This window comes from Panthera onca, chromosome A2 (genome assembly GCF_046562875.1).
Source record: "Panthera onca isolate mPanOnc1 chromosome A2, mPanOnc1 haplotype 2, whole genome shotgun sequence".
Lineage (NCBI taxonomy): Eukaryota > Metazoa > Chordata > Mammalia > Carnivora > Felidae > Panthera > Panthera onca.
In genome coordinates, this window is record NC_138340.1 from 11509457 (window position 1) to 11529664 (window position 20208).

Below are 20208 nucleotides of genomic sequence, written 5' to 3' on the forward strand. Positions count from 1 at the left end.
AAGTAAAACAGTTTTAAAAATTGTGTATTAAAAAAAGACCCCCTTCCCATGGCAGCCACTTGCCCACCTGTGAAGCCAGGCTGGCAGACACAGTCATAGCGGTTGATGCCATCCCGGCAGACTCCAAAGGTGCAGGGGTTGCTGGCACAATCATCAATGTTCACCTCGCAGTTCACTCCTGGGGAAGGGGAACATGGCAGGGTTGGCCACCACTGAGCCCCACCAGGGGCACCGTTCCCTGTGCCCCTCCAGATATACGGTTTCTGCCCCAGCCCCGCCTCCAGCCCCACCTGTGGTGCCGGGAGGGCAGCGGCAGAGATACTTGTCCACCAAGTCTAGACATTTGCCTCCGTGGCGGCAGGGCTGGCTGCGGCACTCGTCCACCTGGCTTTCACAGCGTGTGCCTGTGTATCCCGGGGCACAGGCGCAGGAGAAGCTGGCGATGCCATCCACACAGCGCCCGTGGTGGCACGGGTCCGGGGAACAGTCATCCACGTTGCGCTCACACAGAGTGCCTTCGAAACCTGAGCGGGGGGGGGGGCGGTGAGGGGGGGGGGAACCAGAGGATCAGGCTCCACCCACTTGCCAAGGTCCTGCCTGCAGCCATGGCTCCGCCCCAATCCTGGCCCACCTCTACATCACGCCCTGCCCAGCTAACCAGCAGGAGGTGGGCTCAATTCAGGCTCCGCCCCTAACTCCCTCCGGCGACAGGCTCCAGGACACGCCCCTGGCCAAGACACTTCCACAGATAAATCCCATCCCTCGCTGTACCCTGCCTCCAGTCCTTACACTACCAGCCCTGTTCCGCCTCACTCTCTGCTCTGGACTGGAAATGGGGACACATGGGAAGTGCCTGGGGATAGAGGAGTTTGGGAGCGACACGCCCCCTCTACCTTCTAGCACCAAGTATCTGCCAGACCCATTGGCCCCAACCCTAGCCTTACCGCTGCTAAGGTCCATCATTGGCTCCACTCCCTGGCTCTGTCATTGGCTCTACTGAGGTCCTGCCTTGCTGCAGCCCCGCCCCCAAGTTTTCCCCAAGGCTGTTATTTGCTTTCTGTCTCTCCCTTGCCCCGCCCCCAGACTCTTGCTGGCCTATCAACGGCCCTCTCTCACCCTCTGCGCAGCGACATTCGTAGCCATCGGGCTGGTCCACACATTTGGCTCCATTCCGGCAAGGTGTGCTGGCGCACTCATCCACATCCAGCTGACACATGGCCCCGCTGAAGCCTTAGGGTAGGGAATGGGACGGGCAGAGGCCCAGACCGGGTCAGAGAAGTCACCCGTTGCCAACCCTGCCTTGTTTGGGTGGGATGACTGTTCACTTCGTTTTAAATTAATTTCAGGGGCGCCTGGGTGACTCAGTCGGTTAAGTGTTGAACTTCAGCTCACGTCCTGATCTCGTGGTTCGTGAGTTCCAGCCCCGCGTTGGGCTCTGCGCTGGCAGCTCAGAGCCTGGAGCCTGCTTTGGATTCTGTCTCTCTCTCTCTCTCTCTCTCTCTCTCTCTCTGCCCCTCCCCTACTCACACTTTCTCTCTTTCAAAAATAAATAAACATTTTCTAAAAGGTATAAAACTTTTGTAAAAATAAAACAATAAATTGACTTCAGTGGTGTTCATTGCATGTGGTTTCTGTTACGATAGCTGCCCACTAACATGGTCTTACAGGCTCCCAACCTGCAGCCTTTGCCTCTGCAGGGACCTGTCTTTTTCAGGCTCCCTGGCCAGGGTCCTCACCCGAGGGGCAGGTGCAGCTGAAGCCGTTGACTCTGTCCTTGCAGACCCCGCCATTAACACACGGGCTGCTCTGACACTCATCCACGTCCACCTCACAATAGGTGCCTGTAAAGCCTAGGGAGTGAAGGAGGGGGATTAGGGCGGTGGGGGTTAGCCTCTGGCCTAAAGGGAGAGCAAGTGGGAAGGTATTCCCTCTCCCACTCTAGACAGTTCCCCTGAGCCTTGCTTGGCCTTGACCCCCAGCCCAACCCTAGATTCAGCTTTTGGCCTTATGGTGGACCCTCACCCAGCTGAGGCTCCAACCGATCCAAGGATGATGAGACCCCACATGGGCGTTGCCTTCAGACCGCCCTCTTCCCTTTGCAGTCCTTAGACTATGAGGGGTCCTCAGCCACCAGCCCAGGGCCCACCATAGCCTTGGGCCCGGCCTCAATCCCAAGACTATCTGCAGGCTCCACCTGGACCCACACCAGCCCCTGGTCCCGCCCTCATCTCACCCCCTGGTCCCGCCCTCATTTCATCCCCACCCTCCAGTGGATCCTATGGCACAGACTCCACTCCCAGCCCATCTGAGGTTCTAAGGACTCCATGTGACCACACCCCTAGCCTTGCACAAAGATTCTGCTCTGGCCCAGCCTCCGCCTCCTTCCAGGCTTCAGTCTCTCAGGGTCCCATTGCAGACCCAGTGTCACTGTGTGTGTGGGGGGGTGCTCCTTGCTGTCTGCAGGCTTCCCTCGCTCACCCCCAGCCTCAGGCTCCGCCCCCACCACACCCCCCCACGCACCTGCCATGCAGATGCAGGTGAACTGGCCTATGCGGTCGAGGCACGTGGCCTGGTTGCGGCAGGGCCCTGATAGGCACTCGTTGACGTCGGTCTCGCAGCGTGGGCCTGTGTACCCACGGCCACACTGGCACAGGAATGAGCCCTGTGTGTTCACACACCGGCCCAGGTGCTCACACGGGTTGGCGCCTGCAAGAGCAGGCACCGCCAGTGTGAGTGGGGGTGGCTAAGGACCTGCCTCTCCCCTCCCTCCCAACTCTCAGACCGCGCCCCCCTCACCAATGGAGCACTCATCCACATCCTGGTCACATGCCCCGCCGGTGAAGCCTGGTGGACAGGTGCAGATGGCCCGTCCGTTCACTGGGTTCGTGTCACAGATAGCATCCTCGTGACAGGGGTTGCTGACACAGGCGTCATCCAGATGACACAGAAGCCCTGGAAAGGAACAGGCAGAGTTCAAGGGCGGACCCTCCAGCTCTGCCCAAAGGTCCCACATCCCCCACATATTGGTTTGTGCTTTGTTTCTATTAACCTGCAGGGTATCCAGTAGGCTATTTTTCCCGATCATTTATAACGCAAACTTCCCAATGTACTGAAGAGCTAATTCATACACCCACCACCTAGCTTCAACTACCGTAAGCTCTATGTATCTTTTTCCTGAACCGTTTGCAAATGAGTTGGAAACACCCACATATTGTTTTAAAATTTGTTGACTCCTTTTCTGATTCTATACCCTCAAGCCTTGGCTTCTGCAGTAGCCTCTCCCTGACATGCCCTGCCCTCCACACCCAAGTCCCCCTCCCAAGCACCTTCCCTGACCCTTTGCCACTTGCAAAGGTCCCCTCTCCTCGGTCACGGGATAGCTCTCCATTCCCATGGCTACTGCCCCGGACTGTGGGCCGGCCTCTTCCAGGCTCATCCTGCACCCCGTAGCTGGCCTCCAACCTAATCATCCTAACGCTCAAGTCAGACTCCATCCTTTCCCCCACCGTGGAACCATCACTGGCTCCCTGCTGCCTGCAAGGAAAACAGCCACTCACCAGTCTTGCCCATGGGACAGGCACAGTAGAACGAGGCCACGCGGTCATGGCAGGTGGCCCCATGGAAGCACACGGCCGTGGCACAGTCATCGATATTCTGACTGCAGCTCTCGCCTGTCCAGCCGTTGACACACACACAGCTGTGGCCACCCAGTGTGTTGAAACAGGTGCCCCCGTTGTGGCAAGCATTGGGCTGCAGCTGGCATTCATCCACGTCCTCCGTGCAGAATTGGCCTGTGGCACACAGACACACCAGTCCAGCCACCGGGCTGCAGGCACACCCAAGGTCTGCCACCTGGCTATTCTCGGCCCTGGGGCTCACCTGTCCACTCAGGAGGGCACTGGCAGTTGTAGGTGTTGACGCCATCCACACACGTGCCCCCATTTAGACAGCGGTGCCCTGGACAGTCATCCACATTCACTTCACAGTTCTGGCCCTCGAACCCTAGCAGAGGAAGAGAAGGCAAAGATGGCCAGTGCCAGGCTGGCCTGCTGTCTGTCCACTCCTGCTGCCCTCCCCAGGGAGCGGCTCCCTCACCAGGAAGGCAGGCACAGTCGTAGGTGAGGTCGCCACTCTGTCTACACGTGCCCCCGTTTCGGCACGGCGAGGGGGCGCAGGGCACTGCAGCGTTCTCACACAGTGGCCCCGTGTAGCCAGCTGGGCACTGGCAGCGGAAGGAACCAGGCGTGTTGAGGCAGGTGCCACCGTGGCGGCATGGCCCTCCCACCCGGCACTCATCCACATCGCTTCGGCAGCTGCGGCCCTGGTAGCCAGGCGGGCAGGAGCAGAGGTAGCGGCCATCGGGCCCCACGGAGCAGCGGGCACCATGGGCACAGGGGCTGCTGAGGCAGGGGTCCGGCAGAGAGCAGTCGGGACCTAGAGGGACCAGGAGAGGGTGAGCTTGGGCCATGCCCATCCTCGCCTGCCTTGGGCTCCCCTCCCCCAGACCGTCCCTTACCCCGGAAGCCACGGGGGCAGCGGCAGGAGAACCGGGCAGCGCCTGCCACCACCGAGCTCTGGCAGACACCACGGCCAGCACAGGGGCCCGAATGGCAGGGGTCCTCCAGCTGGCACCGCTCGCCCACCCATCCTGGAGGGCACCTGTGGGCAGAGATAGCTTAGTACCAGGCAGTACTAGGGTGGTATGGGGCAGGAGAAGCCCAGACACAGATACACACAGGACTGGCAGAAACACCAAGCAGGGGCGCCTGGACCGCTCAGCCAGTTAAGCATCGACTGTGGATTTCGGCTCAGGTCATGATCTCACGCTTAGTGAGATAGAGCCCTGCATCCAGCTGTGCTGACCGCAGAGCCTACTTGGGATTCTCTCTCTTCCCCTCTCTGCCCCTCCCCTGCTCGTGCGCTCACGTGAGCGCGCACGTGCTCTCTCTCCCTCTCAAAAATAAATAAACGTTAAAAAACACACACACATGCAAGCACACAGCCCAACGAACAGGCACCCTCATCCATCCATGCAACAAATATTCACTGAGTACCTACTATGTTCTTAGCAAAAGGAATGCAGTCGCAAACACAAGAAAAGTCGCCCCCCCACCCCTTATCCTCACAGCCAAGTTGGGCAAAGAGAAGACACACAAATAATGAATTATATAACATGCCGGCATGGGGTGGGGAGGGCCACCAAGAGTTTAGTGGGCTTTAAGCGAGGCCCCAGAAAAGAAATGCCCATGTCCCACAACATGTGACTCTGACCTTATTTGGAAAAAAGAGTCTTTGCGGATGTAACTAAGTGACAGACATCAAGATGAGATCATCCCGGATTTTCTAAATGGGCCTTAAATCCATTGGCAGAGGGAGATCGGGGAGGAAGCGTTAAAGGCCATTTGAAGACAGAAGCAGATATGAGTGTTGCACCCACTAGCCAAGGAGCACCTGAAACCACTAGAAGGTGGAGGAGGCCAGCAAGGACTCTCCTGCAAAGCCACTGGGGACACACTGGCTGCCAACACCTCGATTTCAGACTTCTGGCCTCCAAAACTGTGAGAATAAATTCCTGTTGTTTCAAACCACCCAGCTTTTTGGTGGTTTGTTATGGCAGCCAGGAAACTAAGACACAGGATAAGGGAGATGAGTGAAGAGGGAAGGCAAGAAGGATATTTTCAGACTGCAGAAGGTACTGTGTGAGGAAGAGCCTTCCAGGCGGAGAGAAACACAAGGTCTCAGACTCCAGAAGACAACCTCTCAGGCACACACACACACACACACACACACACACACGCAGAAACATACACAGTTGGACATACTGGCCTAGGGAACATTCAGACCCTAAGCCACAACGCAGTTCACAGCCACAGCTCTGTGTGGACAGACCCTAACTCTCCCACATCCTCCTGGCCTTTCCTGGAGGCACATTCGACCCTTCCTGCCATTGGGAGGGGGAGGTAGACACCAGTTCTGGCGCCCTCTTACTGGGATAGAGTCCTTCAGCCTGCAGCCCCTTCCCCAAACCGACCAAGGCAACCTTGAGTAGGAGGGAAATAAAACAGTTGGTCTTGAGACCGGAAACCTCCAGAGAGACACCGGCGGGGGAGGGGGGAGGGGAGAAGCGGGGATAGGAGGGGCAGGGGGACGGGATGGGGGGGTGGGGAGGGGAAGGTTGGAATGGTGAGAAGGCCCAGACCCCGCCCCCGACGCTGCCCACCCCTCGCGCAGTCCCTCCCTCTGGCTTGTCCCAGTCGCTTGGGGCTAGCCTCAGGCAGCTGACTCAGTCCCTAGCGTCACCCACAAGATTCCCCCCACCCTGGCCCCCAGTGAAACAGGCCAGGGCAGGGCAGGGGTGCCGATGGTGTCAAGACGGGAGGGCCCGGCTCCCAGACCCCTCCCCAAAGACCCTCAGGGCAAGGACGTCGGTCACGACTGCACGCCGAGAGGGGGCGCGCCGCGCCGGGCTCCCGGGATTGCGGGTCCCACCGCCAAGCAGGGCGCGGCCGCGCGGGCCCCCTCCCGACGCCCCGGTCGGGTTCCCACGCTCTGCGCCCCGCTCCCCTGCCGACCGGTCGGGCCGGTTCCAGCCTCCGCCCGCGCCCCGCCCCACTGACTGGGCTTTGGGGGAAACCAAGGCGCGGGGGGGGGGGGGGGGGGGAGGGGGAGAGGAGACTTGTTTGGGGGTCGGCGGGAGGGGAAGGGAAGGGGGTGCGGCGAGGGCTAGGAAACAGACACCAGGGCTTGAGAGGCTACTTCGAGGAAGAGGTTTGGGGGATCCGTGGAGGGGTGACAGATGGGGGCGTCCCTGAAAAGATACGAGTATTTAGAATCTTGAAAGAGACTGGGGGGCCGTGGGGAGTGGTTCCCACGGTCCACCTCCGGGGAGAGCCCGCTCCATCCCGGGTAGTCCGGGCTCCGGGCGGCCGCGCGAGCCGGTGATTCACCTGTTGAGGGGCAGGGCAGCTGCGGCAGCATTCACCTGTCGGCAGTATTCCAGGTGCGGAGCTCCACGGCGCAGGCGCTCAGCTCCGCGGCTCCGCCTCCCAGGTGTGTGGCTCCAGATAAGGTCACTTTTTCCCTCACGTCCCACCATGGCAGACTCCCAACCCGAGGAGCCCGCTCAGCCAGGCTGAGCCCCCACCTGGGTGAGCCCAAGTGGGGCTCCAGTCAAAGTACGTGTGTAACTTCAAAGGGGCTCTCCTGGATCTAAAGTCACCCCAGAACCACCCAGCTTGGGCCTGGCACACATGGTCTTGAATAAATGAATCCGTTAATGAATCAATAATGGCTACTAGGTGACGGGCTATTACTAATGATGATATTATAAAAGGGATCAAGCATTTCCCCCATAACCTTGAGACGTTGCCCTCTATGGCACCTATTTCCTGAGCCCCTACCATCATTATTATTATTTATGGAGCATTTACTGTAGGCTGAGCACTATGCTGAGTTCATCACATCAAAATCAACCTCATAAAGAAGGAAGTACTGCCCCATTTTCCAGATGCAAAAGCTGAGGTTCAGAGAGCTCAAAGCACCTGCTCAGGGTACCCCCGGGTCCATAATTCAATTTTTTGATGTTTATTTATTTTTGAGAGAGAATGAAAGAGAGAAAGCGAGTGGGGGAGGAGCAGAGAAAGAGAGAGAGAGAGAGAGGGAGGCGGGAAGACACAGAATGCCAAGCAGGCAGGCTCCAGACTCTGAGCTGTCAGCACCAAGCCCGATGAGGGCTTAAACTCATGAACCTGGAGGTCCTGACCTAAGCCAAAGTCAGAGGCTTAACAGACTGAGCCACCCAGGTGCCTCTCCCGGAGCCCAGAATTCAAACTGAGCTCTGTCTCCCTCTGCTCAGTTCTTTCCCAGCCCCTGCTCTGCTCCTCCCAGCCCTCTGCCTTGCCTTGTATGATCCAACAACCGAATTCTTGAAATCCTTCATGGTCACAAGCCATGAAGAAGCACCCCTATTTCACAGATGCAGTGAGATTCAGAGAGAGGTGACTAACCCAAGGTCATGGTGCCCCCGTGACCCCCACCACTGTGCCCCCACCACTAAATGTTGATATATGGGAGGATCCAGTTGGGGTACCCTGTACTGCCAAGCCACTGGGATTGGTCCCTGAAGATCTGTTAATTGAATAATAACTACCTCCATCAGAGGCTTTACGTGTGACGTCAGGCGGCCAACAACTCTGTGAAGCAGGTGTTAGTGTGCCTGTTTTCCAGACAAGGACGCTGAAGTTTAAAGGGTTTGAGTCCCAGGCAGTGAGCAACACGATGTGGGATTTGAACCCAGGCCAGGCGGCCTGCAGAGCCCTTGCTCTTAACCTTACTCAGTTCTTAACCCTGCTCGATTCCAGTGGGGAAACAAGAGGTTACCCAAGCCATACACAAGTAGGAAATGGTAGAGACACCCATGGTGGACACAGAGGCCAGAGGAGAAGACAGACTACCTCCCCACACAGGACCCACTGATGGCTCGGAGCCAGGCACTCACAGGCAGGCAGCCTCCCGGGAGGGCAGCTGGGTGCAGCGACCTCCATTCATACACGGGCTTCCATCCAGGCAAGGGGGGGCTGTGGTGGGGGGAGGGAGGCGAAGGAAAGTGGGGGGTCAGCCAGGCACCCAAGAAACCCCAGCTCAGAGTGACACAGCCCATCTTTCCCTCCCCCAGGCAACAGCTGCCACGGGCTGGGGGTGTCTCTGTGGGGCATGGAGCCCCCCCACCCACAGTTCCCACGGCCCCCCGCCCCAGCCCCAGCTGTTGGGGCTGCAGCTGTCCCTGCCCGCTCAAGCCCTGGGAACCACAAGGCAGGGGCGGGCAGGAGGAGGTGCTGACTCGTGCCAGATGTGGGGACTCAGGAAGCTGCCAGAATGGGGGGTGCAAAGGCAGGAAGTGAGGGTGCTGAGTGTTAAAGGGAGGTCTGGGGCTGTGTGCCCAGATCCCAGGGTAATGGAGAGGGCAGGGTAAGGAGACCTGGGGCCATGGTTCTTACTTTCCCCGATGTTGGACATCTACTCCAGCTGGGCAGACCTGAACAGGGCTCTGGTGAGAGGGGCCAAGGCAGGTACCCCTTGCACAGCCAACAGTGGGTGTTACAGGGACAGGGTGTGGTTTGAAGGGAGGGGCGGCTGGCACTAGACATGTGCTGCCCTGTCCAGCGTCCCCATCCCTGAGGGCTATGTCCCTCTGAGGTGTGGCAGTCTAACTGTCCCGCCAGACTGGTCTGGGGTGTGGCTGGGTGTCAGCTAGTGGAGAGTTGTGTGTGACGGCAGGTGTGGGGCCTCTGTGTGTGTGTGTGTGTGTGTGTGTGTGTGTGTGTGCGCACGCGTGCACATGAACGAGTCACAGATAGATGGAAAGAGAGGAGAGATGGAGGGAGACAGAGAAAGACAGACACAAAAAAGGAAACTAGAAGCAGGCTGCCTCAGAGAGCAGACAGAGATGACAAAGACAGAGGGAGAGACAGAACAAGGTGAGCTGGAGAATAGGACAACATGGCCTGTGTCCCCTTCCTCAGGGGACAAGCAGAGACAGGACACTATCACCCAGACAGGGGCCGGTGGGTGTTTGTGAACTCACCCAAGGGGCCACACGAGGAGCCACATGTGTGTGTGCTTCAAGTCCATGGGTGTCCAGATGCCTGTGCATGTATGTGCAGGCTGGATGTGTTGTGGGTCCCTGCATGTGAACCAGTTATCTGGGTATACAGCTGTGCGCCTGTGTGTGACCTGTGGATCCTCAGGTGGGTCTGTGTGTGGGTTGGATGTGACTGTCTGTCTGCATGTATAAACTGGGTGTGGGCATATCTTGGATCGTGTCTACATGTGCTCAATGTGTGCAGGCGACGTGTGCAAGGCCCGGGGCTGGTGATCCACGGTACCTACGAACACGGGTGATTGCAGGAGTTCGTATGTCAGTGTGTGAGCTGCGTATCCACGTCTGCGGATGTCGTGTGTGTGCGCACGTCTACATCTCTGTATGTGTGACCCAGGGCTGTGTGTGTGCCTGCGAGTGTGTGACAGGCCATGTGTGTGCGCGCTGGCCCCGCGGGGGCGGCAGCTCCTGCCCGATCCTGCCCGGTTGGGCACCCGGCTGGGCGGTGGAGGCCCTTCCCTCCCGGCGCTGAACCCCGCCGCGGCTCCCCGGGACCCCGGACCCCGGCCGCTCGGCCCGCGTCCCTCTTCCGCCGGCCAGGCCTCCCTTGGGGGTGTGCGCCCCCGCAGCCCCCGCCCAGGCCCCGCCGCCCGTCCCGCTTTGTCTGGCAAAGAAAGCGCGAGGCCGGCCGGGGGGGAGGGGGTGTCTAGACGGCGCGGCCATTGTCCCGAGCGGGGGAAGGGAGAGCGGGGAGGGGGAGGGGCAGGGGGCCCGGGCCGGCTGGGGAGGGGCTCGGGCTGCGGGGACTGGGCCGCTGGAGCGGAGCACGTGGGCTCGCGCCCCCCGCCCTCCTTTTCCCTCCCCTCGCGGGGGCGGGGTCCCGGGGCCGCCAGGTCCCGGCGGCCGGGGGAGGGAGCGGGGCCGCGGGCGGGGAAAGGGGCGCGGGCGCCGCTGTGGCTCCAGCTCCGACTCCAGCTCCGGGTCTTGCCGCGCTCCGGCCTGAGAAGTTTTCCCCGAGTTCAGAGCTCCGAGAACTTCGCGCCCCCCTCCCCGTCGCCCGCCCCGCCTGGCCGACCCTGGGTGTGTAGGGGGGCTTTTGTGCGAGGGGTCCCCAGCCTGGGGGTCCTGAGGCTCCAGTTCGTGACCTTCCCAGGACTCCGGGCGGGCGTGCATTGGGAGCGTGCTCCATACCCTTGATCCCCCCGATCTCGCGTCCCTGATCCCTGCACCTCAAGTTCCCAGCCCCTGATTCCTGGGTCCCTTCACCCCCCCCCCCCCACACTCTGATCGCTCCCGGATCCGTATTCTGCGGACCTCTGGGGCCCTGCCCCCTCCCCCCATTGAGTCCCTGCACCCCCGGGATTGGCACGTAGCCCCCGGACTCCTGTGCTCACAGCCCCTGCTCTGGTCCTTGGCTCCGAGGCCAGCCCTCCAGCCCCAGACTCCGGGGTCCTTAAACTCCGCTCTTACCCTCCCCCAACCCACCCACCCAGTCCCGACCACCAGGTCCCAGCCCCTCACCTGCAGCCCCGGGCCCCGCGAGCAGTAGCAACAGGGGCAGCGCCCGCACGGGCGGCAGCGGTGGCGGCGCCGACATCGGGCGACGGCGGCGGCGGCGGCCCCGGGTCCCCGGCCCCATGGCGGCCGGCCGCGACCCTCCCTCCTCCCTCCTCCCTTCTTCCCTGGGCTCCGGGCGCGTCCCGGGCCAGCCTCCGCGCCGCCAACTTCGCCAAAGTGAGGCTGCCGGGCCGCCCCGCCCCCAGCCCTGGGCGGCTCGCCCCGCCCCGGGGCCGGCCCTGCGCTCCCCCGCCCCCCCACCCCCACCCCAGCCCGGCCTCCCGGGGTCCCTGCCCACCCTCCACCCACACAGCCAGGGACCCGCAGATCCTTGGAAATTCAGGCCAGCCATGCGGTGAGGCGTGGGCTGAACCCACACTGACAGACACACCAGCTTCGTGAACACCCACGCTCCCAACACACACTCAGAGCCCAGGGACGCACACAGAGCCAGGGCACAAACACAGATCCACAGATCCTCCAAAACTGAGGCCAGGCACGTCCTAAGAATCTCACGCGCACACAACCACCCTGCTCCATTGCAGACGTATGCACAGAGCTTCACGGGGACTTAAGATATAAAACACAAACCCAAAGCTCAGGCCCAGCCAGGCCTTGAGCCTGGGACAGCATTTGCAGCCTCAGACCTCAGACACACATTAGGAAGGAGACCCATGCATGTGTGCGCACGCGCTCACACACACACACACACACACACACACACACACACACACACACACACAATCTTCTTACTCTCAGCTCTCCTGGAAAGCACCCCTCTTCCTCCTTACTACCCTGTGTGAACCCCAAAGGTCCACCCCAGCCCCCAGCCCCACCCATTCCCTTCACAGCTTCTCTGCTGCTCAGCCTTGCTCAATTTGATCAGCTGGCTTTTCCCAAATCAGTCATGCTGCAAAGCCTCCCTGCAGCCCACTCTGTCCATGCGGGGATAATGGGGACCCCGAAAGGCGCCAAGCCCAGCCCTGGAGGAGCCCTCATTCCGCGGAAGAAAAAGCCCGACACAGAAACCAGCAGCTCTGGGGGTTCAGAGCTGGGCCAGAGGGAGGGACAGAGTGTGGGAGGGGCACGCAGAGGGGTTGGTGAGGGCCCTGCTTGAGGGTAGTTACTGATTTGTTCATTCATTTATTCAACAGGTGGGTATAAATCTCTGGCTTTATGTCTGGCTTTGTTCCAGGGGCTGGGGGTATACCTTCCTCCCCGAGAGAGGGCTCCCCAAAGGAGGGTCCAGTGGAGCTCAGCCTGGAAGGCTGAACTAGAGAGGGAAATGGCAGCAGAGACACAGGTTTGCACCCACAGGAGGAAGCAAAGAAAGGAGGAGGAGTGGACAGACCAGGGGTCACACGGGCCACCATGAGGAGGAGGAGAAAGAGGCCAGGCTGTCCCCCATGGTAATTTGGCTGCAGGGAGGAGGGATGGGTTGGGGATAAGGCGCTGAATCCGTGGAGCCTAGGGGTCACCTACAGGGGCTGAACATCTAGAAGCCACGGTGGGAGATTTTCACCACAGCAGCCCAGAAAGCTTCAGGCAACTTTTAACCTTTTTATTTTAAAATAATGTCAAATGCAAAAAAAATAAAAAATTAAAATAAAATAAAATAAAATAATGTCAAATGCAGAATAGCATAATTTCCACATGCCCTTTGTCGGGATTCGCCAACCCTTTCCACGCTTTGCCACATTTGCTTGATCTGGATCGGTTCCTCAGCGTTTCCCTGTCTCTTGTGATATTAACATTTTGGGAGAATCGAGGCCACTCATTTCTCAGAATGTCCTCCAGCGGGCTGGCCTGCTCAGTCCTCCCAACCAGGGAGTATGTCTTTGTCCAGAACCACAGAGATGGTGCTGGTCCTCCCCAGTGCCTCGGATTAGGAGGTACTTGACATTAGTCCCCAACACTGGGGGTGTTACACTTCGATCACTTGTGTGAAGTTGGCCAACTTTCCCTACTATCAAGGGACTATTCTCTTCCGTCCCCTCCTCCCATAATAAATAAATATCAGTATCACGTGGGGAGATACTTTGAGACGATGTGACTATCCTGGTGCCCATCAAATGTTCACCCGCTGGGTTGGGCACGTATTTATGATTTCCTCTGAGGATTTATGAAAAACTTGAGACAAAATTCACATAAAATTAACCAATTGCCATTACAAATTTTTTTAATGTTTATTTATTTTTGAGAGAGAGAGTGTGAGCTGGGGAGGGGCAGAGAAAGAGAAAAAGACAGAATCTGAAGAAGGCTCCAGGCTCCGAGCTGTCAGCACAGAGCTGGACTCGGGGCTTGAACCCACGAACCAGGAGATCATGACCTGAGCCGAAGTCGGACGCTCAACTAACTGAACCACCCAGGTGCCCCATCCAAGACATTTCTATCACCCCATCCCCTAGAGCAGCCACTCCCCAGCCCCCTCCTCCAGGTCCTGGAAGCCACCAAATGGCTTTCTCCCTCTCCCTCTATGGATTTGCCTAAACATTTTATATACATGGAATCAGACAGTGTGGGGCCCTTTGTGTCTGTTTTTTTTTTCACTCAGCATAATGTGTGGGGTTTTTTTTATTTTTTTAAATTTTATATTTGAGAGAGACAGAGCATGAGCATGAGCAGGGGAAGGACAGCGAGAGAGGGAGACACAGAATCCGAAACAGGCTCCAGGCTCTGAGCTGTCAGCACAGAGCCCGACGCGGGGCTCGAACTCACAAACCACGAGATCATGAACTGACCCGAAGCCGGACGCTTAACCGACTGAGCCACCCGGGCGCCCACTCAGCATAACGTTTTTTGAGGTTCATCTGCCACCATGGAGCATGTACCAGTACATCACTTGCTTATGGCTAAGACTCCATTGAATGACTATACCCTATTTTGCTTATCCATTCATCCATTAATACCTTGAATAATTTTTAAATGCTGGAAGAGGAAGAGGGAAGGAGACAGAGAAGTGCTATTAGTGAGAAAGAAGAAGCATGAAGGGCCGAGGGTGACAAGTGAATGGCCGCAGCCTGGGGGCCAGAGGTGATATGAGAACCCAGGCCTGAGTGACTCCAGGCCACAAGGAGTACGAGGGGTGGGGGTGGGGATCGGGCAGAGAAAAGGACAAAAGTTGCACAAGAAAGAGCGTGGCCTGACTCATAGTGAGTGTACTGAGTCAATAGACCCTAGGGCAGGTGCAGCTCAAGTCTGTCCCTGTGCCCATCACCCCAGGAGGAAATCCAAGCCCCTGGGCCCTGCTTTCAAAGCCCTCAGACTGGCCTTACCCTCTGCAGCCCCTCCCTTCTCATCATCACACTGATTCAGTGTCCCTCCTCACCCAGCAGGCCTTGCGCTCTCATGGCCTTTGCCCAGGTTCTTCCCTCTTCTGGGACACCCAGCTGGCTACAAGGACCCTTTTGCTTCCTCCCCAAGCAGGAACTCACAGGGAGTGTTCTCTTCAAAAATGTATTTTCTTGAGGCGCCTGGCTGGCTCAGTCGGTTAAGTGTCCAACTTCAGCTCAGGTCATGATCTCACTGTTCCTGAGTTCAAGCCCCGCGTCGGGCTCTGTGCTGACAGCTCGGAGCCTGTAGCCTGCTTCAGATTCTGTCTCCCTCTCTCTGTTCCTCCCTTGCTCATGCTCATGCTCCGTCTCTCTCTCTCTCTCTCACGTGAGATCTCTCTCATGATCTCACAATTTGTGGGTTCAAGCCTCGTGTCGGGCTCTCTGCTGTCAGCACAGAGCCCCCTTAAGATCCTCTGTCTCCCTCTCTCTCTGTCCCTCCCACACATAAGCTCTCTCTCTCTTTCAAAAATAAATAAACATTAAGAAAAAATTTTTAAATGTATTTTCTTCCAGTTATAGGGAATGCTCTGCTATTTCCCACAATGCTACCCCTTTGCCCATGCTGGTCTCTCTTTCTGGTGTGCCTTCCAACCCCCCATCCCTGTGCCTGGTGAACTCCTTTTATTCTTCAGGGTTTCAGCTCCGGGAAGCCCTCTCTGCCCCCCAGACAGAGCCTCCCTGGGTTATCCCAGCACCCTCCTGCTCTCTGTATCAGCCTCACACACAAGGGGTTGGGTATCTATGCCCTGCTCTATATCCCCACCTAGACTGGAAGCTTCCCAGGAACCAGGCATCACACAGCATGGTCTGGGCACAGAGAGGGTGACATGGAAGGGTTTGGTGACTCAGGAATTAGCTGAAGGAGTTAGGATGGCCAACCCAGAAGGGCTGCCACTGGGGGCCCAGACCACCCTCTTAAGTACATTCTAGAAGTCTGGGGGCCCAGAAAAGGGTTTGAGGGTCCAGGGGCAAAGGTAGGGGCTTCACGAGGTGGGCTAGCTGCTCCCCTGACCCATCTGAGAAAGGACTTTTTTGCTGGAATGGATGTCCTAATAGGTGCTGAGCTCCCCATCAGAAGGAGCAACCAAGGAACTTGGACACCCCCCCCCCCCCCTTTTGCTAGGCAGAAAGCCTAGAGTCTGTGACTCTGCTGATCCAGTGGCATCTGGTCCATAGCAAACAGAGAAGGAAAGGGAGCAAAAGTAGTGAAAACACAGGCTGAGGCCAGCATGAGGGGCAGTGGAGACAAAAGACAGAAAGACACATTTACAGAGCCCCTACTGGGTGTCAATCCCATGTCAAGTCCCCAGGACTCAGCAAGTAGAATGCGGAGTCCTGGCTCCAGGATCCTGCTGCCCTCCAGCCACAGTGGCAGGCCCAGCCCAAGGTGTCAGGACCCTTGGGGGACAGGAGAGTCTGGAACGACCATTCCCACAGCCTCGCAGTGGGATTCCACACAGTTCCCAATGTGGTGGAGATAGGGGGTGAGCCCGAGCCCTCTCCCCTGCCCCTGATGGCCGCCTTGGCCCAGGACTGCGTTTCTCCTCAATGAGCTCAGTCCCCAGGGACACAGGACCTGGGCCCAGGCCAAGACACAGCTGCCGGGCCCGGGCCGATGACCGGGAACCTGAGAACGTGCCCTCAGCTTCTCCTCCAGGGACCACAGTCCCGCCCTCTGCACCAAAGCTGGGGCCGGGCCCTCAGGCCCAGACAGCAGGCCACGGGAGCCAGCAGGGGTGAGGGCTGCTGGGTGTGGGCCCTGGGCAAGAGTGGGAAGGCAGGACTCCAGGGGCTGTCGGCCGCAGACCCAACCAGCTCTTTTGGCCACTGCCTCCCTAGGGCCTTCTCATGCTCCAACCCTCTATGGCTCCCCACTGCCCAGAGTGACACCCTCCTCAGCTTACTCGGCATGGGCTGCGTTCACCATTGGGAGCTTTTTTCTCAAAGCCTGCAGGCTCCGTTCACTCTGCCCCTCCAGCTCTCCTCGCCTTCATTCACTCATTCAACAAACATTCAGTCATTCAACAAACATTTTACTGACAACCAACCACAGGTACAGCTGTCAAAGACAGACAGGCTCTTGATTTCAGCTCAGGTCACGATCTCTTAGTTCGTGGGATCAAGCCTTGCATCGGGCTCCATGCTGACAGCACGGAGCCTGCTTTGGATTCTCTCTCTCCCTCTCTCTCTGCCCCTCCCCTGCTCACGCTCTCTCCCTCACTCTTTCAAAATAAATAAACTTAAAAAAAATTTTTTTAAGTTAATAAATAGAAGAAAAGAAACCAGAAGGCAAACAAATAAGAACCATGGACTGTGGCAAGGGGGGAGGAGAGATTTCAGTGACAGGGGCAGGCAGGACAGGCCTCACCGAGTTAGGGGACGTTACAGCTGAGACCTGAAGAAGGAGAAGAAGCCACACAGGAGCAAACAGCCGGAGGAAGGGTGTTCCAGGTAGAGGGAAGGCGAGTGCAAAGGCCCAGAGGAGGAAGGGTGAGGGGGACAGAATGCTGGGCACACAGTGACCGAGAGCTGGGAGGTCGAGGAAGACGATGGGGGCCAAGTCTCAAGGGTCTGGGATTTCATTGCAAGCACGGTGGCCGCCGCTGGAGAAGCTGATCGGAGGTTGTAGGAGATCCCTGTGGAAGCTCTGCCTTCCTTTCTCCCAGGGAGTGGTCCCTGGGGCCTCACACTAGCTCCTCTGGACTCCCATGGCCTCCCCTCCCACCCCGCCTACCACATGATCCCTCCTGGGTCCCCCTCAGATTCTGAGCTCTGTGGGTGTCCGTCTTGCTCACTGCTGAATCCCCAAGTGTCCAGCCTAGAGCCTAGCCCACAGTAGGTGAAACAACTATCAGTCGATCGAATGAATCTACCAAGCACATTTCAGTGCAGAGCAGGAGCCAGGAGGTGGGACTTGAATGTGCCCATTGGCAGCTCTGAGACTGCCGCCATTAGATCAGGTCTCCGCCAGAGGAAGGGATGCGGGCTGGGGGCTGGGGGGGGGGGGGCGGTTCTTGGAGGAGGAGATGGGGGGGTGAGAACTGAGTATGGAAAAGAGTGAAGAGAACGGAACTCACTTCTATTGAGCAGCTGCCGGCCCTGCAGCTCTGGAGGTGGCGGTGTCCCTGTCGTAGGACCCTCCACTGGGTGGGACATTGCTGGGCATCTTGGCCTCCCAGGCCCTGGGCTCAGACCGCTGGAGTCGTCCGTGTGCACAACCTTCCTCCAGACCCCATCTCCTCCTGCTCAGGTCTGAACCATGATGCCCTGATGGCCCCTGCCTGTCCTTGGCTCCCTGGCCCTTGAAACTTGTCTTCCTCCCTGTAAGTGTGGCACTTGTCCTCCCTCCCTGTCCTCCTGTTTCAGAGAAGGGAAATGCCTCCCCAGGGCTTTTCATTACCTCTTCCTTTGGCTAGAGCTTGAGCCCTCTTCCACGACAAAGTGAAGTTCACAGGAATCTGCAGTGAGTGCTTTCATGTTGCCCCACCCCCAAGCTCCTGACTTTCTCCCCCTCACCCCCTTTTCCCCGTGCCCCTTCCCTTCATTCTTCCCCTCCTCCACTCCACTCCGTGCCCCCAGAGGCTGACCTCTACTGGTGCATCAATGGACGGCCTTGTCCTCTGGCTTCCAGGTGGGTCTGGCCAATAGGAGGCACTGGCAGAAGATGAAGCCAAAGGAGAGAATGGGGTATTAATCCTCCTGCATCCCTGCCTGTGGGGTCAGCTCAGCTAGTAGCACCCCTTGACCAAAGGGCCTGTCTGCTTGTCTGGTCAGGGGGACCAGGAGATGGTAATGGCTCTCCATGGTTGCTTTGCCCCTTTGGTTTCTCCAAACCCTGCTCACTCTGTGTGGTCCCTGTAGCAAACCTGCCTCAACTTACCCCATTTGAATGTGCCACTTATCTCCTCTAGGCTCACAGCTTGGGGTCCCCATCCTTCCCTCCTCACTCCTGCTTAAGAGTGCTCGGGACATCCGAGTCCTGTGTCCTCTGCTTCCACGTCTTCCCTCATCCCAAACTTCCCTCCCAGTCTCAAGGAACACTAAATCAGCTGTGCGTGGAGGCTTCCGTGGGTTGGAGCGCATCCTTGCAGGGGTTAGCTCCAAGGCTGCTTCCTCCAGGGAGCCTTCCCTCCCACTCCCCAAGTGCCCTCCCCCCCCCCGCCCCCCCGCGTTGCTTATTCCACTCGAGCCCGGCTCCGCCTCCCCTGCCCCTCCTCTGGTGTACCGCCAAAGTCTTTGAGCCTGTGGCAGGACAGATGAACGAGTGAATGAATGAATGAATGAATGGCTGAGCGACCGACTGACTGATGAATGAATGATGGAAGGCGGTCTGGAGCCGGGAGCTCGGAGCAGGGGAAGGGAGTCGCCGAGCCTGGGAGGGGTCTCAGCCGGGCCGCTTCCCTCCAAACCCTCCGGGTCCCTTCTCCGGCCTGGAAAAGATGCGAGCGCCCAGCCCCGCCTCTGGGAGAAAGGCGCGCCCCGATTGGCTCAGGCTGGCTTCGGCCGAGTCACGAGTCTCTATTGGCTCGCTAGCCAGGACTCTGCCCAATCACCGCGATGAATTCCCCCCCACCCCCAGACTCTGACTCCCTCCCGCCTGCAGCCGAGGAGGCGGAAGACGGCGCCTTCTTGTTACCCTGGCAACCGTCAGCGGACCTGTCGCCCCAGCAACTGTCCGAGGCCTCCCGTCAGCCTTCGCCTGGGCCCCTCCAATCACCCAGACAACCGCTACCCGTTCCGGTCAACCATCAGCCCTTTCCCCATCACCCTGGCAACCGTCGCCAGACCCACCGCCCCCTGGACACACCACCCTCATCCTGCCCGCAGGCCTCCTCGGCCCAGACCTCCACCCCAGGCTCCGAGGTCGCGGGGTCCCCTTCCCCTCCGGCCCATCTCCTCGACCCCAAGGGGCACTGTTCCCACCCTGGAAGTGGGGGGGGGGGCCCGAGGTGGGTCGGGCGCTGGGGATCCCGGCCCCCGTCGGGCCCCACGGGCCGCCCGTGCTGAGGCAGCGCATGGCCCCCCAGCTGTCTCGCCGCTCGCACTCCTGCGTGGGACTGTCCGGCCACAACAGGGAGCTTTTCAAAATGCAAGCCATGTTCCTCCCTGCTGAAAACTCTTCCCTGACTCCCCTTGAGAACCGAATCCAAACTCCTCACAGCCCCTGGCGGTCTGGCTGTGGCCTCTTCTCCTCTCTCGCTGCCACTAATCCCCACGTTGTTACTCCAGTAGCCTAGGCTTATTTCCACCTCCAACCTTCCTGCTTACGGCTTCCCACTCCCTGAAGTGTGTCCCCCAGCTAGGGAAGCCTTTCCTGAGTCGCCAGACACTCACCTAGCTCTCTATGCCCGTTCTGTTAACTCCAGAGTAAGGCTGTGTTGTTCACTCCCCAGCGCCTAGATCAGTGCCTGACACACAGGATGAATGAAAAGGATGTTATGTTAGAGACAAGACAGTACAGAGGGGGATGACCAACAGGCAAGTTTTAGCCAGCCAGACCCATCCCAGGGATAAGAGAATGTTTTTCTGAGGTTGCAGGTCCCCAGAGAGATTCATCAGCATTCGTCATGACATGGTCCCCAAAGGCCAGGCAAAGGCTGGGGAGACAGAAGGGCCATGGCCAGCCTGAGGCTGGATGATTCACCCTCTATTTGTCCCACCCTCATCTGGAGGCTGGAGCCAGAGACTCCCCCCCCCTCCCCCCCGCCCCAAAGAACC

At 58.6% G+C, this 20208-nt stretch overlaps 1 protein-coding gene across 1 annotated transcript in view; it reads right to left on the bottom strand.

Moving 5' to 3' along the window:
• NOTCH3 (notch receptor 3) overlaps positions 1-11337 on the bottom strand; it is a 35354-nt gene extending 24017 nt beyond the window's left edge. The window contains exons 1-12 of the mRNA XM_078443268.2: positions 11120-11337; positions 8498-8576; positions 4517-4659; positions 4096-4434; positions 3880-4002; positions 3558-3791; positions 2797-2952; positions 2521-2706; positions 1737-1850; positions 1117-1230; positions 291-524; positions 68-178 (exon numbers count right to left, since the gene is read on the bottom strand). Of these exons, the coding sequence (XP_078299394.1) occupies positions 68-178; positions 291-524; positions 1117-1230; positions 1737-1850; positions 2521-2706; positions 2797-2952; positions 3558-3791; positions 3880-4002; positions 4096-4434; positions 4517-4659; positions 8498-8576; positions 11120-11237 (1951 nt within the window). The 5' untranslated portion in view covers positions 11238-11337. The remainder of the gene's footprint in view (positions 1-67; positions 179-290; positions 525-1116; positions 1231-1736; positions 1851-2520; positions 2707-2796; positions 2953-3557; positions 3792-3879; positions 4003-4095; positions 4435-4516; positions 4660-8497; positions 8577-11119) is intronic.
• Between the last annotated feature and the right edge of the window lie 8871 nt (positions 11338-20208).